The following is a 26,909-nucleotide window of genomic DNA, read 5'->3' on the forward strand; positions in this document are numbered from 1 at the left end:
ATACCATAGCTAATTTGTTTTAAATACACTTATACAACTCCAACATTATTTCTGTTTCTTTCCTCTACTTTCATCATTATTTCGTAATACTAGATTAATGACATATTCATAAAAATCATTTAATAAATATATTTATTAAAAATTCACATAAAATCAATCTATTTTTATAAAAATAATAAAGTCAATTATTTTTCGTGATGAAAAAAAATAATTATTTATCATGCATTATATTTTGAGTTCAAATTTCATTATCATCATATCTTTATTAATCATTATATAAAAAGATAAAAAAATCTTTTAAAAATATAAATTAAATTATATATATAATATTTTATAATTTTTATAATTGAGTTGATGTAGAATTATGATATCAACTCACTAAAACACACAAACATTGTTAGGGTAAATTATATCATTGACCACTAAACTATGAAAAAGTTTTTGTTTTAGTCACTTAACTAAAAAAGTTATAATTTGATCATTGAATTATTCAAAATTTTTCATTTAAATTATTGGGCTGATAAAATCAATGCTATATGACTTTCTTTATTCGTAATGCATGCACCAATCGAAAGCTCTCTTTTCCCTTCTCTTCTACAATTCAATTTTTTTTCATGAAATAGCTTTAGACGTCACAGATAAGCGAATCAAAATTCAAACAGCTTTTTGCTTCGATCTCCAACACTCACTGTCAAATCGACTTGAATTTAAGTTATGTTATTCTACTTGTTGATGAGTATTGATCTATTGTATCAATCGTTAAATCGTCACTTGGAGCTCGTTGGCAAAACTTTAAAAAAAAAACTCAACAATGCAATGACTTAAATAAAAAATTTTGAATAGTTCAATAATTTAAATAAAAACTTTAAAATAATTTTGTGATCAAATTACAAATAATCTCTTAATTAAATCACCATAATCAGAACTTATAAATAATTTAATAAATATAAATAGACAACTCCAAGAAACGAAAGAAAATTTGTTGTCTGGGGCCCACCTAATTGTTGACACACTAAGGGGCCTATTTCGATCCCGATAACCAACCAAACATCAACACGGTCTCGTGTTTGAGGTTAGCATTTTGATTTCGTTCATAAATTCAGTTACACTCAAAAAATAATAACACATTAGGGTCTGTTTGATTGAAAGAATTGATTTTCCGGAAAATCATTTCCAACTTTTCCAGCGTTTGATTGGCGGAAAACATTTTCCATTTGGAAAATGAACTCCAAAACAAGAGAAAATAGGTTACATTTTAGGGAAAATGTCTTACCCTTTCAATTTCCGTAAGACATTTTCCGTGCTCTCCTCTCTATCGCCTCCTTCATTCCTTCCTTCATTTTCGGTAGAAAATTGCTTCTGTTTATCGATTTTCTAGTAACTTGTTTTTTTAATTATTCAATACTTGTTTTTTAAACATAATTACAAATAATTTATTTGATATTAATTTTTTTCAATTTATAACGATTAATATTGTAGCTTAATAATTGAATATTATTATAAATAAATCATTGCAATATATGTAAAAATAATTTAAAATATAAAAATTTATTAATATATATCAATATATGTAAAAACAATTTTTTCGAAAAATATTTCCTGGAAATATGCCAAACAGCCGAAAATATTTTACACAAATTCAATCAAACACCAGAAAATATTTTTCAATAAATCATTTTACAGAAAAATAAAATATTTTCTCGAAATCATTTTACGGAAAATATTTTACTGGCAATCAAACAGACCTTTATATATTCTTAATCCACTTCCAAATCTTTTATCTTCGACTTAATCTTTTCGAAATTCGTCCTTACTTTACTCAACAACAAATAATAGTAATTAAAAAAAAGCTATAATATTTCCTTTTATTTTTTTGAACTAAATAATATTTCCTTGTTAAAGACTAGAACAACACCACCGTTGACTTCTGCCTGTGATACCTATAGCTGTAATTTGAGGGAGCTTGATTTATATAGACAGCTGGTGACAACTCTTGTTTCCCCTCTTCTTAAATTAGTTCATGCTTTTAGCATTGAAGAACCTGGAAATCATTTTCAACTTTTTTTTTCCTTCTGTATTTTCCCATTTCTCACTCTTCTCTTTGAGCTCCAAAACCACACCAAAGTTCCCATTCAACCAAATTGATTTTGCACTAATTTTTTTTTTAAAAAGAGTGAAAAAGGAAGGGAAAATTCACATGTCATGACTTGAAACCGTGTTCGGAAGCTTTGTTGTTGTTATCGTCGTAGTCTTGTTTCCTCCTTTTAATGTCTGGACTAGAATGTGATGAATTTGCACATGAGCCGACTGCTATTTCATCACTTTTATAGCTCAGGCATGCAGCAGCATCCAACACCCCAATGGGGCTTTGGGGCACAGTAAAAACTGAGGAGTGTTGAGTTGCCACATTAGCAGTTTTAGCAGCATCCCCATTAATGAATGTCAAATCTTTCATCAGTTCAACACACTTCAAAACTCTACCCTGCAAAAACCAATAATAATAGTAATAACAATAATAATAATAAAAGCGCACATATTTTCACTGCGTCGTAATAGTAAAAGTGGATCAAAAACCAATATCTTCTCGTTGTTTACTTGTTATTTTTTACCTTTCCAACAAAGGCGAAAGATGAAACTGCCTTGTCAATGGATAATGTTTGCATATCTCCTGAAACAGAAATAGCCATTGCTGCAGCAATTTCAGAAGGCCTGAATTCCAAGAAGTCAATACCTGCATCCATTTCCCAACAAAACACTGCCTCATTTTCAGACCCCCATTAATCCTCAAACAATGAAAATGCAACAACAAAAAAATAACATAACAAATTGAACAGTGAGATAGAAACCTTTGATTGTGCTCAATATCAGTTGCAATGATCTGGATATTGACATTGACGATGGATATTGATCATTACAAATTTTACTCATAAAGTAGTCAATGAAGGAACAAGGAGTGATCACTTGCATTTTCCACTTCAATGTGCTTAAAACCAAGACCTCCATTCTGTATATCGTTTTAGCTTCAAACACAAACTTTGGTTCTCCCACCTGCACACCAAATCAACAAAATCAATAACTTCATACTGGGGGGGGGGGGAAGAGAGCAAGTGATCAACATTCATAGCCAAATCAAATCTAAAATGTTATAAACCACCTGCAAATCTACAGATAGAGGCACTTTTGTCTCCTCCATTTTGGCTGCAATTGATAAACAAGCAACAGCAAGCAATTGCACGGTCCATGTTTTACCTCTCTGTGTCATGTTAGCCCGAAACATAGAGAAACAAAATCAAGGATATAAAACAAACAAAGAATAAGTAGCTAGATGATGATGTAAGAAAAGAAAGAATCAAAGTTGATGCTAAGTTGTGAACTTACAGGTAAGTCATAAACTGAAAGGAACCGATCCAAGTAGTTAATGGATAGGCAAAGACTCAAAGGTCCAAAACCGTAATAAGCAGAAGCCTGTTGATCAAAAATGAAAGATCAAGCCAAAGACAATTTAACTTTTTTTCTTAATCATCTGTGAGATCATCATTCATGACACATTATCACTGAGGATTAAGCCAAACACAGAGTCCAATTTAGTACTATGAAAAATACAGAATGAAAAGGGAAAACAGAGAAAGATAACACAATTCAATTTATGGTTTCAATTAATGAAAAGAGTAAAGAAAGAACTAAGAATAACTTTAGAACAAAATTCCATGATGCCTTGGAAATTGATTGATCCAAAAATAAAACTGAACATAAAAGAAAAAATACACAATGTGATAGTTTTAATGAGAAAAGACTATTCTGCCGTGAAACCAGTTAAACATTTAAGTAATGCTCAGGAGAAAAAAACAATGATCAAATGGATCAAACAAGGGAAAAAAAACCCAATAATTTTATTTGAATAAAAACTGATTAAATTAAAAAAAAGAAAAAAGAGACCTTCCAAATCCAATCAAGAGCCTCTTTCCTAACACTCAAGTCCAAATCCCCACTTCTCAGTCTCTTGAGATAATCATCTTCAGGCAAATGCTCCACCTCCTTTTCAACCATCTCTTTGATTCGATCATCACTTTGTATTGCAAAACCAGAACTACCCATCAAATAAGTTGATCTGTTGTTTATGAAAAAAGGGTCTTGTTGATTAAAGATTTGGTTTTTAAGGTGGTGGTCACAATCAGGGGAAACCCCAAACTCCTTTATGGCATTAAAATCAAGATCATCATCAAAGCAAGAACTTGCGTTCTCTGAACAGAGAAGATTTGAGGCTGAACAATCAAGATTTTCTTCCATTTTCAAGAGAGGGGCCTAAAAGGTGAGGTATATTATAAAACCTCGAAAAAAAACTACTTAATTCATCAAGGTAAAAGCTTTGTGTACAAAAGGGTTTATCAGTGGCTTGTGGGGAAGTGCATTTTGTTCATTATACGATAAAGCCAAAAAGAGAGAGTGAAAGGGAGTGGGGCTTAAGAGAGACTGTTTCAATGAGAGAAGCTGGGGAAGACAACTTGTATTTAGTGTAAAAGGAGAAATCAGTGTAAGAGGAGAGGGCTGCCATAACAATGAAAAGATATACAAAGGAAAACCATATAATTAAATGAAAAAATACAATAAATAATTAAATATGTAAGGAACTTACAATGACAAACCATGTTTATAAGGCTAAGCTTGTATTTTTGCTCTTTTAATATTGTTAAGCTTGTAGTTTGATGTAAACATTGGTTATTTAATTAATTTAAAATATCATTATTAGTGTAAAAAAATTATTACCTTTTTCATCATAATAAAATTACATTTTAAAAAAAAAAGAAAAAGAAAGACATTTCATTTTTTGCCCATCACCCACCAACCTGAAATGCTGAGACAGTGGAAATAATTGTATTTCAATGGACAACAAGAAATTGTGTCTACTCTTAAACATGTTATATTAACTGCATTTAGATAATTATATTTATACATATTATATCATTTGTTTAAATATCATATTTATATATTTTCCTGTGGTAGCTAAATTCGGTTAAAATAGCAAGACAATGAAAAGGAAAATAGCAATTTCAATGGACAAATAGAATTTGTGTTTGTGTAAATTGGCCGTGGTACTTTTGCCACTATTTTATTTTTGATAATGTACAATCCACATCATATTATAGCTGATGAAAAGGTTTTACTACATTAAGATCCAAAGTTTAAGAATATGTGTCTAAAAAAATGTCTTTTTAGTTATTTGAAATTTATATATTTTTTTTCAAACAAAAATTGACGTTGCTAATAACAGAATAACAATTATGACTCTTTAACGTTTAAGAGACAATTACGTTAAGAAAAACATTTAAAAGACAATTATCTATAATAATTAAAAAAATGATAGAATTTTTTTAAAAAAATTAATATATATTTTTAATTTTAAAATAGAGAAAGGGATTGGGGAATAACCATGGACGTATAGGGCAGTGGACCACGGCAAATTTCATGTTGAATTAATAGTATATTACTTATGAATCAAAATTAACTAATAAAATTTAATTTTTTAAATTTGAAAAATATATTTTATCATTTAAAATATATATGTATAGTTAAATAATAATAATAATCGAACTAGAATATTTTAGGCTTAAATGGCAGGAAATTTAATTAATCGAATGTAGAATCTTATCTAAATTAAATTCACAACAACCCTAATGATATTCCAACCAAATTTAACAATTTCTTCCAATAAATTCCATTCTCACACTTGTGTTTTTAAACTTCAAACCCCATTAAAAGAGAGAGGAACAAAGAGTTACAAAAAGAGCAAAAGAAAAAAAAGAAAAGAGCATGCTTCCCAAGTTGCAGATTCAGTAAAGAGTAAATGTGGAAGAAATGGGAGAATGAAACAGCCCATGCATTGAGATTAATTTCATAATATTTATTTAATTTAATAAATATTATATTATAATTATACATAATAAAGGCTAGCTTTCATCAAATGCTTTAAGCATCCCTCAGTTCCCCTCAATCATTGTACTAAAAAAGACATGCAAAAATAGCAAATGTCCTTGAATTCAAGCCCTAATGGTTTCCATCTTGAATTCTGATAATAAAAAATATATATGGAATTGTGGAAAGTTGTTAGATCATCATAACATTATGGTAGTATACATGCTGTGTATGTATAGTTATTGCGTAATAATTGAATTTAAAATATTTTATATTTATACCAATTTTGAAATATTAATAATTTGTATTACATAAAATTTAAAATTTAGCATCATGTTATTGTTTCATTTCGTACCCTATTTTACTCTTTTCACGTCATGTGTTTTAATTATTTTCTATATATTATATTATATTTGTATCGTGCAACTATATTAAATCTAATATTACCAATTTATTCATCTATTCATTTTCTAATTAATTTGGATTCTATTTTTCTCTACCGCGCAATTTTTATTCCTTCTCCTCTCAACATGATAATTTAAATAATTGAATTTGTTCAACTTTATATTAAATTAGTATGAATAGATTCGCATTGTGTTAATTATTTATTATTAATTATTTTTAGGTCAAATTATAAAGTAAGTATTAGAATATTAAAATAAACTTTGAGTGTAATTTTTATTTTTAGAAATTTAGTCATTCTATTTTTTAAATTTGAAAATTCATATTCAATTGTTAACACCATTAAATTCACTCGTGTAACATTTTAAAATTAATAAAAAAAGGTATTGCAATGGACTTGAATTTAACAAATAATTTTAATAGTATTAATAACTCTTAAAAGTTAGATTAGCATTTTAATCAAAACAAAGTATTTGAGCTAATCAATAACATTGTAAAAAAATGAGGCACCAAATTATGTTAAAAAGTTGAAAGTATAAAGATTGAATCTTAAATTTGAGTGTAACACAGAGATCAAAATTAAAATTTGACTATTATTATATAATATAAATTTAGAGTGTACGATAAGGACTAAAATTGGAATTTCACTATTTTTTATAAAATGCAAAAAAATGACTATTATTATATAATATAAATTTTGAGTGTACGATAAGGACTAAAATTGGAATTTCACCATTTTCTATAAAATGCAAAAAAAAAGAGATGTTATTCCACGTGTTAGCATGAGGAAGGTCCTCTTATGTCACGAGACTAGAACTTTATCTCGCAATCTGTGTGGCATTAGACAATTTCTTGGGTTCAAATCCGCCTAAGTCAACCTAATTCCCGCAAAGTAAGAATTCTCTATGAAAATTCATCAAGGCACTGAAAATATAGTGGAAGCAAATCAAAACGAAAGAGAACGAAAGAACATAAAATACATAAGAAAGCAAAGCATGCCAAGTGTTTGAGTAAATGCTCTCAAAATATTCTATTACTCTAGAAAGAATACAAAGAATGAGATGATTACAAATGAGGGGGAGACCTCTATTTATAGTTGAGCTCCCCCAAAAACAACTATACAGATTGAGTTACATCGACGATTAAGATTAAAGCTTATCTACAATTGAGATTCTTAAGGGATTGACTCAATCCTTTAAGATTCAATCCCTTAAGATTACAAAATCAAATCTTATCAGATTACATACCTTCTAAGATTAATTTTCCTATTTACTATGATAGCCCTAATTTTCCATAAGTGTTTTACTTGGCCACCAAGGCTTAAAGTAAATGGGCTTCTCTACATGTTCCACGAACTGAGCCGGTTCAAGTGGGTTGAATGAGCCCCATTTCATCAATTGACCTCCATGAGGCACTCTGGTGCATTCGTCATGAACTTTGATCCACGACCTATGACATTCTCCCATACCTATCCTCGCAACGCCCTTGTTACGTCCTCGGAATGGCACCTATTTACCTCACCTCAAAACTTTCTCGGTTTCTCGGTCGATTTTTGACTAGCCTTTCTATCAAGTAGTCCCACCCTTCAGAACACTTTACCTTGACTTTCATAGTCTCCTAACTTGAACTATTTCTGTCTTCTTTGGTACATATTGTTTACAAGAACCTGTCACTCTTAGTTGCCCACATTGTGACTTGCCTCAATCGGTATCCCCTTGATCCGCTCAAATAAGCTTCGACGTACCTACACTGAACACTAGGTTAACCTTGAGCTTTCCTTCCTACTCTGGTTTGTAAGCCCTTCTACTTACCTACTTCAAAACTCTGAAAGGGCCCTTGTGTCCTTGCCAAGCCAACGGTAAGTCAAAAATGAAAAAAAACTAGATAAGTTTTTTAAATGTACCTCACTCGTTACATTTACTCATTTCAACTACCTAGTTTGCATCACCACTTTTCCCCCAAAGTTTGATGCATAATCCACCTCTCTAGCATTTCCAATGGGACCTCTGTAACACTTCGATTTACCAAGTCAATGTTTTTCCCACAATGAACATTCTTGGCTAGCTGAATTGCCAACAGTACCTTGGTTCCAACCCTTATGTCTCGACTTACCAGCACAACATATCGTGGTTGTCGCTCAAGGAAGTTCAAGCCAAACATGAATTCATAATCATCTAAATGAATTACCTCAAAATCTTATTTGCCTTTCCACTCACCGATTGTCGCTCAACTCCTTGTGCTAACCCCACAGTTGGGACCTTTTTAGATTTTATCGGCTTGATCATCTTAGTCGATTCGTTAACCAAGAGACTATGTTTACCTACGACTTTCTCCGATACAAACAAGTCTGATGCCCCGTATCAACAATAGCACTCCTCCTCCACCCTGCGATGTTGATGTCCACAAATATCAACCTTTCCTGCTTGTGATCCTTTTTGTTGTGGTAGGTAAGGTGGTGAAAGGGAAATAGGGTCAATTATAGGGCTCAACAAAGAAATCAAGTTGAGAGAATTTTAGAGAGAACTTTGAGAGTTGGAATGCCAAAGTGCCAAAAGTCCTTCGCTATTTGTAAAAGGCTCTTATTTATAACATTTCAAGAATAAGAGTTACAAATCTAGCAATTAATGAGAATAATAACTGATATTTTTTTGTTACAAAGGCATTGATGGTTATTTTTATTATGGAATAATTTTGTTGGTGATGGTGAATCGTGAAGAAGAATTCACTATGTTTCTAAAAGAATGGTGAAGCGCTCAATGTTTAATGTGATACTTTGATTAATTTGATGAATGGGAATCTTATGAAGATGAATCTTTAAGGTGATAACGCTTTAGAGGCCCAAGTTTGGAGGTTCATTTTCTTTGTAGATGTAACATCTCTTATCTGACTCGATCGCCAGGTCTAAGTAACAGGATGCCACATTCGTTGCTAAAGTAACTACAATCAATAATACAATAAAATAATCATTCAAACATACAAACATGTCATAAATACATTTACAATATAATACATTTACAATATGATACAATATGATACATGTCATAAATACATTTACAATATGATACATAATGAAATATGACCAAATTGCAAAGTTTTTAAAATTTCTGGTCAGGTATCGATACCCCTGTCAAGTACCAATACCATTTTAAACTTTAATGTTTAGAAAAAAATTAAATTAAAACCAAATGTATCGATACCAGTCATAAAGTATTGATACCTTCCTCAAGGTATTGATACCTTACCTCTGTATCAATACTATTTTAAGGTTCGATGATTTGAAAATTTACAAAAAAAATTACTAAAGTACCGATACCTTTTCTAAGGTTTCGACACCTCAAGGAAAAATGATAATTTATACATTTGGCACCTATTACATGACAACCATTTAAACTTATCATTTGGTGCAATTTTTACACAACTTTGTCTGCACAAAACCAATCCCAAGATATACCAAAACATAGTATTTAACCAATACTATCATCCACTCCATCTTTCCCACAATTTGACATCAAATATAACAATCGAATTCTTGACACTTTTTGCAAGTTAGCAAACTACAAGGAAAGGGAAAACAAGGGGGAAAGCATATTGAATTCTTAGTAAGTTCATAGGTTAAACAACAATTTACCTAAATTTAGAACTTAAATCGATAAGATACTAGCTTTACGAGTTTGCTTAAACATGGAAACCGCATATCAATAAGGTGAGTTCAACATATATATCATATCATATAGTAATTCAACATATAATGTCCCAATTCACTTATAATCAACATTTCAATGCCATTCACATAATCAATCATACATTTAATCAAATCAATATAAAATTCATATCATTTCATATATTTATCAATAAAACATCCAATTTCAATTTAATGTCATTCATTATTTTGTTTAATTAATCACATTCCAAATCAAATTCATTGATTCGTCACATTTCCATCTCGGCCCTCCGAGCTCAAATAATAGGTTCGTATGATCTTTCACATTCTATTGATATTCATATATCTTAATATGCATTTGTATCATCAAATCATAATATCACTGCAATTTGAGTATCATTTATCCAATTTACAGTTTATATCCCTATTAATGATAATACTAAAAAATGACATACTTTTATGTGTTAATTACATATATAATTTTGAGCACGATCCTACTAATTTGGTTTGTTTGTGGTTTTTTATCTTGTAGGAACTGAATTGATGGCAAAAGAAAATTTGGGGGCAAAAAGCGTGAATTAAGAAAAAATGGGTCAGCATGCAAAATAGGAAAGAAATGGTGCCGAAAATACAAAGTGTAGAAGACTTGGGGCAAAATTTCAAAGAAGAGATTTATGAACATAAAACTTTATTTAAATTTGAATTTTATTTTTAGGATTTTGTTAGGATTATTATGATATTGTTTAGATTTAATTTCAAATTATATCTTTTAAAAATTATCATCTAAAATTTAAATAGGAATAAACTAGGTTATTTCATGTACTATAAATAGGGGATGGAGTGACATGAATATTCACTTATCATTTTTGTAAAAAAACTCTTTCCCCCTAAGGCTCTTAGCCTATTTGTTCATTTTATTTTCTAATAAAATTTCATTCCATTAAACTTGTATTTTTTTTCTCGAAAAGCATGAGCCACTAAACTCATCTAGCCAAAGGTTATCAAGACGCCTCCAAAAAAGTTCATAAGGCTTAGAACTTGCACTTAACCCTTCTCAATCAGTATTCATCATTTCTCCGCATTACGAGACTGATGCTTCCGTCCATGTCCTTCTAAAAGTAATATTTTCATCTTATGTAAAGGCGGCCGCTTTGTATGTTTTGGGAAGGTTGCATAGTTGGTTCGCTAACTTACTGTGTCAGTGGTTGTCGAGCCCAAGAGACGAAATGGTGTGGCATTCGCCATTGAGAAATGATGATCTATTATAAGACAGTCCCACAAAAGTGACGGTTGGCTAGAGTCAAGTTCCTATAAATTGTAAGGCTAAAACCTAAGTGGAGTTGGTAGTCGTAGGCATCCTCTTCCACTATAACTGGCTTATTTGGTAATGAAAAGTATCACTTAAAAGCCTATGATTGAATCCAAGGAGGATTGAGATTACCGGAGGCTGGAATCCCTCAAATCGAAAAACCCATCTGTTTCTTTTTACAATTGCAATTTCAATTTATTCAATTTCAAGTCGTCCATATTTTTAATTTTGTGTTTTTTTTTATTTTTTTCCTAGGTCAGACGTTTTTCTTGGGCATGACTGTGCTTAGAATTTTAATAAACAAGAAGCTGTAGCAATCTAGTCCCTGAGGATTTGACCCTACTTCCCTTATACTATTCTTTTCGTTATTTCTTAGAAATATGTTATTTTTGGTGCTTTCAACGACAAATCAAATATTGGCGCTGTTACCGGGGATTGGTAATGTACTAATGTTGTTTCTTTTTCTTAGGACTAGATCTGCTTCAAGAAATCTTGCATTCGATTCAAAAATAGAAAAGATTGCGAGAGCTAATTGCAAGGAAACAAAGCTACGAAAAAAGAAGTTAGAGGTGGTAGGAACTTAGAGTAATCCACCGCTCGAAATAAAAGCAAGTGACAAAGTTGAGTCTAGGGTTAACGAAAACCCTACTCAAACACTGGAGAACGAAATAATAGAAGTCGATCCACCAGAAGAGGTGCCTAACGCTAGGGTTAATGTAAACCCCAAATCAAGCACAACTACCTAACCCAAGACAAAACACAAATGTAGTGACGTTGCGAAGTGGAAAAGAATTGGAACCAAATCCTAGCAGGAATCTTGGTCAAGATTTCACCCAGAAAAAGCAAGAGAACGATAAATAGGTCCAAATGAAACCTCCATTACCTAAAATTCAACCTCCGTTTCCAAGACGATTGAACCAACATCAGAGAGGTAAGGAGGAAAAAGAGATCCTCAAAACATTCAGAAACGTCGAGATCAACATACCATTGTTGGATGCCATCAAACAAATTCTGTGATATGCCAAGTTACTTAAAGAGCTTTGTACCAACAATCGAAAATTAACTGGAAATGAAAGAGTAAGTGTTGGTGAAAATGTATCTGCGATGTTGCAGCGGAGGATGCCAGTAAAATGTATAGACAGAGGCATGTTTGCAATACCATGCAAAATAGGCCACTTAGGAATTAAAAAAACTATGTGCGATTTAGAGGCCTCCATAAATGTAATGCCTTTTTTCTATTTATGAATCACTTAACATAGGTTTTTTGAAGAAAAAATGTGTTATCATTCAACTAGCAGACATGTCTATTATGCATCCCTAAGCAGTCCTTGAGGATGTATTAGTGAAAGTCAACGGACTTATTTTTCCTGCGGACTTTTATTTGGTGAAAACGGAAGAGGATAACGCTTCTAGGTCTTCGGACATCTTGTTGGGATGACCTTTCCTTAGTACCACAAGTACTAAGATTGACATGTGTGGCGAAACCCTCACGATGGAGTTTGACAGGGAGATCATGAAGCTTAATGTTTACGACACTATTAGTCACCCGAGTGAAATCTTGAACGTAAACCGTGTCGACATAATTGACTCATTAGTAGAAGAAACTTTTAAGTCACCTTATGAAGATAAACTTGAAACATTGTTTGATGATAATTTCGATTCAGGATCTATTTGCAAATTTGTTAATGAATTATCGGCTCCTATGAACACTAAACTTCTACCTTTTGTAGTGCAGGCACCAGATCTGGAATTAAAACCACTTCCCAAGCATCTCAAGTGTGTATTTTTAAAGAATGATGAGACCATTGTCGACTTAAAAGGGATTAGCCCCTTGACATGCACACATACGATTTTCTTAGAGGAAAAAACGAAACCAAAGCAAGAGGCATATAAACAATTGAACCCAAATATGTTGGATGTGGTAAAAAAGGAGAATATCTGAGCCCAAACGATCGAAAGAATTCAGCTGGAACAACTCCAATACTAGTTTGAAAGTCAAGCTAACGACGTTAAACAAGCGCTTGTTGGGAGGCAACCCAATTTAATTTTTATTTTTATTTTGTTATATATTTTATTTTATTTTATTTTTTCTTTATTTTCTTTCATGTTAATTAATTTTATTCTCTCTTCTTATATCCAAAAGAATCTAGGAAACAAAAAATTAAATTTGGAAACGGATGGCGAAAACAATAACGAAAATGACATGGGGAGTGTTCTAAACCCTTTCTTTTTCATCATATTTGTTAATATTAATTTTCACATTGAGGGTAATTTGATTTAAGTAGGGGAGACATTCCTCATTATTTTTGATGTTTTATCTCATGTTTCTTTTGTTGTGTTACTATTGCTGCTACCTTGTGTTTGTTTTTGCCCACATTTATTTTTTTAGTATATCCTGCCCCTTTTCATGCCCAAGATTTTGACTAAGAACTACCCACTGTTTGACCTGCGAGCATGATTCTTATCTACTGAGTTAGTTGTGATTTTTGCTATGTTGATTTCATCTCCACTGTTTATTTCTATTAGGCTAAAATAATTATGATTAATGAAGTTAATCTCATCTTGCTTATAGTAAAATCGATTAAGTCTGAATACAAAGAGGACATTTAATACAAATGTATGCTAAATTTATTTTCATGACTGATATGTAATTGCCAAAACTTATTTTTGACACTTGATTGTTTTTCCCAGTCCTTCAAAATTAAAATTTCATTCCATTAAAAAAATAAAAAAAATCTGATGATTCCGTGGTTATGAGCACAAGCTTACAACGTGACTGACTGAGTAACCAGGGTAGGGTGCTTGGGTTGTCATCCTACTTCGTGTAAAAAGGTTGTGTGACATGTTAGGTAAAACTCCGTTAACCGAAATTAAACAAAAAATAATTAATTAAGAGTGTGTTGGGCTGAGTAACTGGGGTGGGATGCTTGGGTTGTCATTCCACTTTGCATCAAAAGGGCCAATACATTCTTAAACAATATATATAATATAATAAATTAGGAGTATGTTGGGCTGAGTAACTGGGGTGGGGTGCTTGGTTGTCATTCCATTTCGCGTCAAAAGGACCAATACATTCTTAAGCATTAAAAAATAATAAAATAAAAATAAATAAATAAATAAAACAAAGGAAAAAAAAGAATTATATTTGGGGACTAAGGATGGAACAAATAGGGTGTCTTGGTAAGTTTAGTAAATTACCTAACTTTCATGAAATAGTCCAAGTTGATTTAATTTTTGTGTGATTAAGTTGGAGTACTTCTCGATTTTCTTAAAGCAAGCTAAAGGTTCTCTTTGCTTTCATATGCATTATGCATAATTTTTATAAAACTTTGAAGTGATACTTCTTTTATGGTAAAATCTAAATTACATAGTAGGATAGGAACCATACTTGAGCAAGCCTGGGCTAAGTAGGGGGAATATGATAATACTCCAAAATGACATACTTTTATGTGTTAATTACATATATATTTTGAGCACGATCTTACTAATTTGGGTTGTTTATGGTTTTTTATCTTGTAGGGACTAAATTGATGGCAAAAGAAAATTTAGGGCAAAAAGTGTGGATTTAAAGACAAAATGGGTCAGCATGCGAAATAAGGAAGAAATGGTGCCGAAAATACAAAGTGTAGAAGACTTGGGGAAAAATTTTAAAGAGAGTCAGGCTATTACATGACCTAGCACATGGCCTGGTACACAGGCGTGTGAGTTTACTTCGAAGGGTACACGGCCTAGCACACTGACGTGTGGCTTGGTCATGTGGCCCAAGTCAGTGAGTTACACGAGCATGAAAACGGGCTGGGACACGGCCGTATGTCCCTATTTCGAATGCCCGCACAGCTTAAGACATGGGCGTCTCTCACACGGCCTGGCTACACGGCCGTGTGACCCCTGGAGCTTTGAAAATTTTTAATATTTTTTGAAAAATTCTCTGAGTTTCTGATTTAGTCCCGACTTGTTTCTAACGTGTATTTAAGGCCTCGATGGCTCATATAAGAGACAATATGTATGGATTTGATTGGTTTTATTATGAATATTGATATGTTATGAAATTTGAAATTTTTGTCTATTTGATTCGTAATCTTCGGTAATGCTCCATAACCCTATTTCGGCGACAGATTCGGGTTAGGGGTGTTACACCATCTCCTCAAGATCAATATAGGTTGAAGATTAAGAGCATTAGCTATCAAAATGTTCAAGCCATCTACAAATCGCGCCATGGTAGTTTCTTCATCCTTCGTATATTTGTTCTTTGCATAAACATCTCCATCTCCTTAAAGCACTCATCAACAGATCGATTACCTTGAACAAGGCGTTAAAGTCTAATTGAGAGCTCTTTATAATAATGAGAAGAAACATAATACTTTTGTATCACTTGCTTCAACTCATCCCATGTTTCAATTACCCTTTTGCGGTTTCTTTAATGATCAATTCCAGGTTGAATCCACTAACTCAATGCACAATCTAAAAATCCAAGGGTCGCCAATTGGACTTTTTCCTCTTCCCGACATTTATAGTAACAAAGTTTAATTTTTGATTCCCACTCACAATATGCTTCGGGATCATACTTCCCTCGAAATGGTGGAATGTTGAACTTTGGTTTGATTAAAAAATGTTGTCTACGGTCATTATTAACCAGAGTCTCATCATTTGCATGAAGACGTGGCTAATTAATCTTATCTCCCCAATTACGATTCCGACGCTCAATTTTTGTACTTAGAAATTCTAAAATTTTGTTGATCGTGTCTAAAATAGTGTCATATTGTTGATCTCGAGCATTTCGAACCTCTTGATCCCTTTTCAACTTCCTAATCATAGTATTGCAAATCATTATGAAAGCCTGAAAAGAACACAATACTCAAGAAAAAAAAAATTAAGCAAACTTCACTGTTATGCACTCAGAAATAAAAATAAAATTATTAATGAGGTAAGAATTAATCTTGTGAGTCTTTTAAAAAGTGTCAATATCAATTAATTAGAATGTATTAGAATCAAACTAATAAAGCAAACCTAAGAGCATTATGAGTCCAAAATCGGCTAGACATCAAAGAATTCTATTTCACGGAAGAAGGAATATGCAACGTGCTTTAACCTACTAACACAAGAAACAATAAAGTATTAGAATGTATAAAGGAATAATAAAAAAGCAAAGAACAAATGAAAACATAAGGCTAAGAGTCAATGAAAATTTCTGAAACCCGAAAACTCGAAAAATTACAAAGCAACTTGACAAACTTTGTTCGAGGTGTTCTTGATTTCCAAAAATCACGAAATTTAAACTGGAGCTTCCTCAGATAATATAGATCTGATCTGGAAAGTTTTGACACAAAATTCAATCCACATAATATTTTATTATTTTTTCATCGTTTTTTGTATTTTCTTTTTTTCTGTACTTTTTTGATCACTTTTTTTGTGGGAAATATTTTTTATACTCTAAAATAGTGTCAAAAAGTAGTATGTAAAATTTTAGATCATTTGAAAAATATTTACCTATTGAAAAATATTTTTTTTCTGAAATCTATCGGGGTAAAAAAATTGTTTTAAGGCTGTTTGCTAGAAATCAATTTATAAAAATAAAAAGAACACCTAAAAAATTCCAAATCTGATACCAAATAATAAAGAATGAGATGGATGAACGCGGAAGCGGATTATAAAGTTTGTCAAAGTCGCGAATCTGACTTAGGGCTATAGACATTCGGAAAGAAATTTGTATTTTTGACACAAACCTGAATCGAAATCGAATCTAAGTCAGATAAAACAATTAAGATAAATAACTAAAATAAAATAATAAATCAAAGGTTAGAATAATAAGGAAGCGAATAAAGAAGATAAATGAAAAGATAGAACGTGGCGTATAGAAGTCCTAAGAAGCCATGAAAACACGAAGAATACATAGCCCCCTTCAAGCAGCTTTAATTAAAAATTTTGACAGGAAAAAAGTTTGAAGATGATCCCTACAATCTGAAAAGATTGTTAAAACTCTTTTAAAAGAAACTCAAGAGAACTTCTTGAAAAGAAAAACCTAGAGAGAATTTATTAACTTAAAGAGAAATAGAATAATAATGAATTGGATGAATTGTGTACAATGCAAAGGCCTATATATAGGCTAACTAAATAAATCTAAATAAAACTCTTAAGTATATTAGAACTCTAATTTAATTTAAATAAGTAGTTTTAAACTAAACTTTCTTATTAACCTAAGACTCCTAAATAACTTAAGCTATTTAATAATTATAAAAAATGTGAAATAAAATAATAAGATATGATAAATATAATATTCGACTCATATATAATAAAAATTAAGCCTAAAACCTGAATCCAATATAATTTAAACTCGAATTAAAAGCTCGAAATTTGTAATTCTCATCATAATCCTGTTCAAAAGTTTTGCTTGCGCAATCTTCACTAAAACGTTATAACTTGAGCCCCGAACTCAAAATTGAGTGATTCAAAATGTGTTTCGAAGTTAAAAGATAAATCTTCAAACCTATGAAGATATCTCAACCCAAAAATATCAAGATCCTATATAAAAAGCCGTCACAAGTCTACTGATTTTCCAAGCCTACAAATTGGCAGCTTTAGTGATTGGAGTTTAATAAATTTCACCCCATCTATGTATGTAGCAACAAGCAAACAACGTATAAAAAGAAACAACTATAAACACTTAATTTTGTCTAGATTTTCAATTTCAGGACATAAATTTCTGATTGATTATTTAGATTTCAAAGTTAAATTGTTATCGATTTAATTTAAGAATTAGAATTAAGAAATGGGCTAAAATAATTACTTTAGTGTTAATTATTAAAAGAATAATAATATCAAACCTTTTGTTTATAGAAAAATATAAAATTTGTTTTGAAAAAATAATTAATTTTTATATAAAATTATTTTGTGGAATAAATTAATTCTCTTTAAATTCGTTTTCCAAAACCCAAAATAAAATTTTTGAAGTCCATATTGATTTTGTTTTTACTTTTTAAAATAAGCCCAAACCAAACCTGGTTTTCTATTCTTTTTAAAAGTCCAAATAAAAATTGAATATGTTAAAAACCCAATTTAATGTCCAAATTTTTTTTCTATTTGAAAAGCTCAAATTATGGTTCATTTTGAACAGGCCTTAATAAACTTGAGCCCAATTTTAAATTCTGTTTTGGTCCTTAATTTGGAGCACAAATAAGCTAGCAGCCCAAAATTTTCTTTAGCTTTGAGCCCAATTCATTTAAAAATTGTCTAAAACCTGTTTTGAGGTCCAAAGCCCATTTAGACCCAGTTCATTTGCAAAGCCCAAAGCCCATACGTGGGATCATTTGGCAGGGTTGCTGAAACCTAGCGGCCGCAACTGGTGGCTGTCGAGCGGGAGCCGGGCACCAGTGCTCAGACACACACACACACACACACACACACACACTCTCTCTCTCTCTCTCTCTCTCTCTCTCTCTCTCTCTCTCAACCCTTTCATTCCCAAAAGCGAAAACGGTTACGGCAGATTTCAACTCAGATCACACATAAGAAAATCAAAATTTGTTGCAACAACAAAAAATCAAAACTGATTAATGAACAAAAACAGCAATAATCAGCGATGAAAATGTATAAAGAGGGGACCTGAAAACAAATGAGGGGGAAGTCAGTCGAAAAAAACCGGAAAAGAAAAAGACCGTATGCTTTTGAAAAACGAAAAAAAGAAGTGACTGGGTAGTGAAGATTGAAAAAAAAAGAGAGGAAATAAAAAGGAGAGGAAATCGAAGGTGAGAGGTCTTCTCCTTTTCGCTTTCGTTTTCGCTTTCGTTTTCGCTTTGCATGCGTAGTGACGAACGAACTCCGATTCTCTCCCCGTCTCCGTTTCTTTTACCTTTTTCGTTTTTTTTTCTTTTGCAGAAAATAAGATATGAAATCCAGATCTAAAAAAATTAAAAGAAAGATATCAGAAGGTTTTTCTTAAGTGAGAAGAGAAAAAGAAGTTTGTTTTCGAAAGGTTTTTGACAAAGAATAAAGAATAAAATGTTTTGAACTCACCGGCCACCTTAGATGCTTTGTCGGTGGAGAAGAACGGCAGAGTGATGGGCAGTAAACAGAAAAAAAAATGTTTTTTGAAATGAAGGAATAATTGAAATTAAATGAGAATTTTAAATTTCATATCTGTTTAATTGGATAATTTTCAAAAGAGCCCCTCCGTTCCGTGTTCTTGACATTGCAAATGGATTCTGCTGCATGGTATAGTTTTAATTGTCAATTAATTAAAATTTTTCCATATTTCATTTTCCTTTCAAATTTTAATTCCATATTTTCTACAACGTTCTTTTGTCCTATTTTATTTTCCTTGATTTCCTTATATATCTTGTTTTAATTTTATTAATCTTTAAATTTCTTTGATTTGAAATTTCCAATTCCTTTTTTTTTATTTTGATTTTGAGTATAACTTCTCTTGTATGCAATTAGATTTTAATTTAAATTTCTAGCTTTCATTAGATTTTAGTTCAAATCTTTAGAATTGGAATTATTTTAGATCTTCTAATCAATTAGAATTTTAAGTTTTAGTAAAACTATATTTTTAGGTTTTAATTTTGGTAAAATTAGATTATAGATTTAAATAGGATTTGATTTGAAGTTGTAGTAAAATTATATTTTTAGGTTCTAGTAGGTTTATATTGTAATTTTGGTAAAATTAGTTTATAGGTTTAAATAGGATTTGATTTTAAGTTGTAGTAAAATTAGAATTTTAGGTTCTAATAGGCTTAGATAATAATTTTGGAAAAAATAGATAATAGGATTAAATAGGATTTGATTTTAAGTTGTAGTAGTATTATATTTTTAGGTTCTAATAGGTTTAGATTATAATTTTGGTAAAATTAGATTATAGGTTTAAATAGGATTTGATTTTAAGTTGTAGTAAAATTAGATTTTTAGGTTTTAATAGGCTTAGATCATAATTTTGGAAAAATTAGATAATAGGTTTAAATAGGATTTGATTTTAAGTTGTAATAGTATTATATTTTTAGGTTCTAATAGGTTTAGATTATAATTTTGGTAAAATTAGATTATAGGTTTAAAAGGGTTTGATTTTAAGTTGTAGTAAAATTAGATTTTTAGCTTTTAATAGGTTTAGATTTTAATTTTGGAAAAAATTATATTAGAATTTTAGTTAGAATTTGATTTTAAGTTCTATTAAAATTAGATCGATAGGTTTTAATAAATTAAATTATAAGTTTAAATGAGATTCGTTTGTAATTTTTAATAAAAATTAGATTTTAAGTTGTAGTAAAATTAGATTTTTAGCTTTTAATAGGTTTAGATTTTAATTTTGGAAAAAAATTATTATAATTATAAGTAGAATTTGATTTTAAGTTTTAGTAAAATTAGATTGATAGATTTTAGTAAATTAGATTATAAGTTTAAATAAGATTCGTTTGTAATTTTTAATAAAAAAAAATAGATTTTAGGTTTTTGTTAGATTAAGTTTTAAGCTTAATTAAGTTCAAATTCAAAGTTCTTGAGTTATATTTAGATTTTAAGTATATAACTAGATTTTAGTCTTTAAATTCGATTAGATTTTTAGTTTATATTCGATTAATTCGGAGTCTAGTTAGAAACTTTAGAATTAAGAAACCCTAATGATTGAACTCTATAGGACTATCTTCGGATAGACATTGTAGACCTTCCCTTGCATGTAATCGTACTCTCGAACCCAGATTTTGGTAATGAGACCAAGTTAGTTTTTAGGATTTCTCTTATTTGCCTTAGGATTAGTCCTAAAATCTTAAGCGATAAGTGGCTAACCGACCTAGCTCAAATTGGTTAGTGGCGACTCTACTTTGTTTAGGTTCCTCGTGCCCAACTTTGATTAGGTCATCATACTTTAAGAGACATTTATGACACAAGTTGTCCCAAACAATGGTTGTTCAAAACATAGCTATTTCTGAAACACTATTATTCTTACGATACATCATTCCAACCCACTTTGCCATTGCCTTCAATAAATTTTTACAGTTTAAAAATTCCTTTTCCCTTATTTATTTTGAAATTTTTGTTTTAGTTATTTTCATTTTTTAAAATTGCATTATTGTTGTTGTCAGCTAGTTGGTTAGATTTTTATTTTGATAATATTATTTTATTTAAGTTAGAGGAAAATTTTGTTGCTAAAATGTCGCCTAGACAACCTAAAAGAACTAGGTCCTATCTGGACCCTCCTCCGCCACCGACGATGGTTCCGGAGTGATTTACAAATAAAGAGGTCGAAAATTATTTTATGCCTATCCAAGGACAAATGTTCATTCTTGAACATGGTTTCGACCTATCCATCTCTCTTTGTAATGAGATTTGGGACTTAGTCGATTACCATGGGTGGTTCGATTTTTGTCTAGTGATTGCCGTCAGACGTGCGAACGTTTGGACTGAAAATATTGCAGTAAAATAAATAATCAAATAAATAGCAGTGTTCGCAAGTATACGAGTCAAATTGTAATATAGAAGAATGTTATAACGAAACACTCTAAGAAGTATTCCGAGGATCGTACCCAAGGGAGGTTGAATTAAACCGAAATTAATTCTCCACACTAGTAAGTCTAAATAATACCGATTCAAAATCATATTATGAAAAATCAAATAAACATTAATTAATCTAATTAACCTAAAAATTAATTACTAAAAAAATAACCAATTTAACAACAAAAAACAATCCAATAAAATAGGCGGGAGCTTAACTCACTTCAGTGGTCCTAATTAACTTCAGAACTCGGGTTTTATCGAATTAGCTATTAATTAACTAGTTATTACCTCTCAGCCTCTAACTAATTAACTAATCGACCAATACACGCTTACCTCTCGATCTCACTTTCTTGATCGGGATAAATTATGAGGTGTTCAGTAAACTTATCTCTTGATATCCTAAATTACTTCCTAGGAGTGCCACTCTCTAGGGTTTAATCACACATAATTTAAACCAACTAATCCAAATTTCAACCCTTGTTCATTCGGTAATTATTCACACATCCGTTTGTTAAACTCCCCAAGAAAATTAGCTACTCTAGGATCAAAATATAATAATTTCTAAAGTCATATTTAACATGGAAAACAACAAATTAAATAAAAGTAAGGAGTAGAGAAAGAAATACATTTTTCGATATCGATTGAATCTCGGAATAAAAATCTCCTTTAACAGTCGCGAAGATCTCCTTGATTGCAATTAGAATCAACAACAAAATAATGAAAAACTAATATATTAAAGCCTTGGATCGAAAATGAATCCAAGTTAAAATAATAACAAAAGTATAAAAAGGACTAAACTGAAAGGAAAATAGAACTAACTAAAAACCTAAAAATATAAAAATGGCTAACTTGGTGAAGCCTCCTCAAATTAGACTTAACATGCCTATTTATAGAGTTTATACTCACAAAACAACTCAAAAATCTGATTAAGGGACATTGTGAGGATTAAAATACCCCTAACTAATTTTTCCTATTCGTCATTTGGTGTCGCGACACCACAGGACTGGTGTCGTGACATTGCCTTCATTTTTTGGGTATTTTGGCTTCGAAGTCTGGCGTTGCAAAACCACTTCTGAGTGTTGTTACGCTGTAGTTGACCCTTGCCTTCTAAGCTCAAAAATAGTGTCCTACACACTAGATGGAGCCATTAGATCATCACTAGGCCCATTGATGCGAATCTGCCCGGGTTAATCGAGACGTTTCACAAAGCTTGCATGATCGTCGACGAGGATAAGTTCTGGTAGTCAAAAGGTGTAAATTTGATTATGGTTTGCTGGGGCTTACAAAGTGATTTTTAGATGGATGGAAGGTTTAGAAAGAACGAATGTTCAGTTTAGTAAAAGAATCAAATGATAGTTAATTTTGGATAATTTGCGGGAATGGAAAAATGGACTTAACTCCAGAAACGATTCAACACTAAAGAGTGTCACCCCGATTTCTATTTGGTTAAGGTGGATTTGCAGAATTATAGAAGGGTTGAACGCTACACCAAAAATAAGGTGATAAGTTCAAAAAGAGAATGATAGACGCCACTAGCACGCTAGATAAGTGAGATCGAAACTCGTACAAATTTAGAGAGGAGAAAACTCACTCTTTGAACAAAGTTCATTCAATAATCTGGAAAAAGTTCCTACAAAAGGTAATGAGTTACATATTTTAGCTAATGAACTAAGCTAGCTGAATAGACAAATGGTAGCTAAATGGATAGCTTTTAATAAGCAGAAATTTCCAGAATAGTTCAAGTAAATTCCAAGAAGCTTCCAAGAAACTTCCTTATTCACGGAGGACGTCAATGGGCAGTTCTAGATGCCTTAATTCAGCTGGAAAATTAATTGAAGCATTTAGGAGCTGAATTGGCTCAAGTAGGCTCGGCCATGGTGCTTGTATGTATTTAATTGAGCTGCTTTGTTCAGCTGAATGGGTTTGGCATTTAATAAGCAGCTTAAGATACCTCAACAGCCATGGAGTGTGAACCAACAAGATTGAAAAGTCATTTGTGTGTGAAGAAGCAAAATTGAACAGCCTTGAAGTGTGGATGGAATGTGCAACAATGTGAAAACTTTTAAGGTTGTCTTGGAGACTTAAACAGTCAGCTTGGGGAAGTCAATCAACAGCTCCTTTTGCCCTTGATGTCCACGAAAAGTCTGCTGGAATTAGCTGAATAATCAGCTCACTTAACGGTTCCGTCCATGCATTGAACCTGTAGCAATTAAATTCAGCCAATTAATCAAGTTAAGACAAGTTAAATTTGGCTGAAAAATTAATTGAAAACATGAATTAAATTTGTCTTAAGTTTAGACACACTTAATTAACTATTAGTCATCTATTTAATAGGTAATAAACTAAGACGCATTAAATTTAATTAAAATGTCCAGATTTTTGACATATTAAAAATCACAACTTAATTATTTGAACTGAACTAACTAAATTAACTAACTAAAATTAAATAATTTATTTTAATTCCAACAATTTAAAAATGCATAAAATAGAAAAATGGAAACGAGCTCATTGAGCTGGAAATGAGCTTAATTGAGCTCAACAAGCTTGAAGCGAATTAGTTCAGCTCTCAAGGGATTGCAAGCAACGCGTAGGGTACTGGTCCAGGGACGTGCTTAGGGCGTGGCCGTATCATCTCCCCTCTTCAAAGCGACTTGTCCTCAAGTCGAGTCGTTTGTTCATTGGATAACATTCTTTCTTACTCGGCTCTACTTGGACGAATGGGGTGAATGGATTCTCGTACATCTTTTCAATTTGATTCTTCAAGTTCACCAATAATCTAGACATGGAAGGTAATTCAAAAGATGTGAGAATATCATTAAAATAAGAATATATTCCACATCTCACTCGATCAAATGTATTCGAACACACATAAGTCAAGCAACCAAACTATTTTGTTACACCTTCACCATACAAAGTCTCATCAAATGAATGAATTAATTTAAATGAGTAACCATAAGTCAACAAGAATTCATCCAAGCAAATATGTGGGACAAGTACCATTCGGGTAGAATGTTCGTGATCCATGCAAGAAGGTAGTTTCCAAATTTTATGCCCACAATTAATTGAACGAAGCTTTTTGCAAGTCAAGATCTTACCACTTAATCGACTCAAATCTTACATAGTTAAGCTTAGCAGTGGCCATTGATCTTTCACCTTTTCAACAAACTTATCATCAAGAAAAGTCTTACCAAAAAATTTCAAAAGAAATGTAGAAACAATCAACGTAATTCGTTCATCGTTCAAACAAACAAACTCCTCACCACAATTTATTGAACACAAATTTTCATCACAAACAGATGAATGGAAATTTCGCACAATAAAACCTTGCAATGGAAATTGAACGATGGGCTCCTCCAAAATTGCATCATCAGCATCAATCAAAACAGATGAATCATTTTTAAAAGCTAAACAGTTAAACACATCACGATTTAAATGCTTTACAGAAACCAATTCTTCAATAAAATATTTATTACCAACCGAATAGGGCAGAGAGGTTTTAAAGTTCCCGTAAGTCATACCTTGTTTACCTCGAGGGATCGGAAAACAATGATCATTTTTACCTTTGTCGATTATCATAAATCTTCTCTCCTTGGACTTATAATGCAATCGAAGCTCCTTGGTGGAATTATCTTGAAATGACGGGAAAATACAGAGACAACGAGCTTGTTGGTTAGTGAAAACACCTTTCTTTTTCTCACTCATTTGTCTTTCACTTTCTTTTTCCTTGCTCTTATTTTTCTCACAATCTTGATTCTTTTCTCTCAATCTCTCTTCTTTCTTTTCTTTTGAATCATCGTTCTTTTCTTTTTTACTCTCTTTCAATTCCTTTTTATTTTTTTTCAAACTCTCCATGGATTGTTTTATTCTTTGTTGATCTTTCAGCACTTGTTGTGGAGACAAAGGGGCAAAAGTGATGTCTTTGCCTTTGTGCTGGAATGAATATTGGTTGGTGAATCCATCGTGTTTGACTCATTGATCGAACTGCCACAGCCTTCCAAGCAGTAAATGGCCCGCATGCATGGGCACAGCATCGCACAAGACCTCGTCATGGTAATTTCCAATCAAAAATGGAATCAACACTTGTTTGGTCACTTTTAATTCGAGTTCGTCGTTGAGCCATTGCAACTTGTAGGGGCTTGGGTGCTTGAGAGTTGGCAAAGAAAACTTCTCGATTACAAGTGTGCTTGCCACATTTGTGCAACTCCCGCCATCAATTACAACGCTGCAAAATTTTCCTAAGACATAACAATGAGTATGAAATAGATTTTCTCGTTGAGGCTCACTTACCGAGTTTTACGCATTGAGGCTTCGTTTGACAACGAGCATCTCGCCTTCAATAGCAAACTTTACTTCGTCTTCATTTTCTTATGGATGTTCAACTTCATCTTCATTTTTATCCAGTTCATCCTCCGATTCAATTTCACTGTTGGGAAGCATGATCATCGTGTTACGATTCGAGCATTGACTTGCTATGTGCCCTCTCTCTTGGCACTTAAAACACTTAATATCGCGAGATCAATTTTGAATATTTTCAATGGCTTTACCTTTACTAGATTCGGCCAAAGGCTTGGTAGACTTCACAGGCACCGCAGGTTCTTTCGCTTGATTTTCAACGGAACTCTTACTTGAGCCTTGGTTCCATTTGGGTGCACTCGAAGTTGAATAGCCACGAAGAACACCTTTCTTTTTCAGTTGCTTCTCGACTTTGATCGCCATATGCACCATGTCGATGATCTCCACGTAGTGTTGCAACTCGACGATGTTGGCTATTTCGCGGTTAAGTTCGCCAAGAATCGCGCCATAGTCGCTTCGCGATCTTCTTGGACATCCGTGCGAATCATAGGGACTTCCATTTCTTTATAGTAGTCCTCCACACTTCTCATCCCTTGTGTAAGATTTTGGAGTTTTTTGTATAACTCCCAATGGTAGTACAAAGGAATGAATCGTCGTCGCATTACAGCTTTCATCTTGGACCATCTTTGAATAGGACGCTCGCCATTTCGTCTTCGGCTAGTCGTATGTTGGTCCTACCAAACCATCGCGTAGTCAGAGAACTCGATAGCAACCAACTTAACTTTTTTGGCCTCAGAATAGTTATGGCATTCAAATATGAGCTCGATCTTTTTCTCCCACTCGAGATAAGCTTCG

General features: G+C 32.0%; 1 protein-coding gene and 1 long non-coding RNA gene across 3 annotated transcripts; both read right to left on the reverse strand.

The window, feature by feature from the left end:
• Positions 1 to 1,839: 1,839 nt before the first annotated feature.
• Positions 1,840 to 4,563, reverse strand: LOC107945678 (cyclin-D4-1). 2 transcript variants are annotated; one of them, XM_016879775.2, is made up of 6 exons: positions 3,937 to 4,563; positions 3,379 to 3,465; positions 3,155 to 3,253; positions 2,847 to 3,048; positions 2,610 to 2,755; positions 1,840 to 2,482 (listed from the first exon to the last, which is right to left on the reverse strand). In XM_016879775.2, the coding sequence occupies exons 1-6, from the start codon at positions 4,285 to 4,287 to the stop codon at positions 2,201 to 2,203; spliced, it is 1,167 nt and encodes a 388-aa protein (XP_016735264.1). In that variant the 5' UTR covers positions 4,288 to 4,563; the 3' UTR covers positions 1,840 to 2,200. The 2 variants fall into 2 exon arrangements, with proteins under 2 accessions (XP_016735264.1, XP_016735265.1); XM_016879776.2 differs by having other exon boundaries at positions 2,610 to 2,731; positions 3,937 to 4,561.
• A 14,583-nt stretch (positions 4,564 to 19,146) lies between these two features.
• LOC107947500 (uncharacterized) lies at positions 19,147 to 19,445 on the reverse strand. The gene is made up of 2 exons (XR_001697140.2): positions 19,293 to 19,445; positions 19,147 to 19,177 (listed from the first exon to the last, which is right to left on the reverse strand). It is a non-coding gene; the product is annotated as an uncharacterized lncRNA (long non-coding RNA).
• Between the last annotated feature and the right edge of the window lie 7,464 nt (positions 19,446 to 26,909).

Source organism: Gossypium hirsutum, chromosome D12, assembly GCF_007990345.1.
Source record: "Gossypium hirsutum isolate 1008001.06 chromosome D12, Gossypium_hirsutum_v2.1, whole genome shotgun sequence".
NCBI lineage: Eukaryota > Viridiplantae > Streptophyta > Magnoliopsida > Malvales > Malvaceae > Gossypium > Gossypium hirsutum.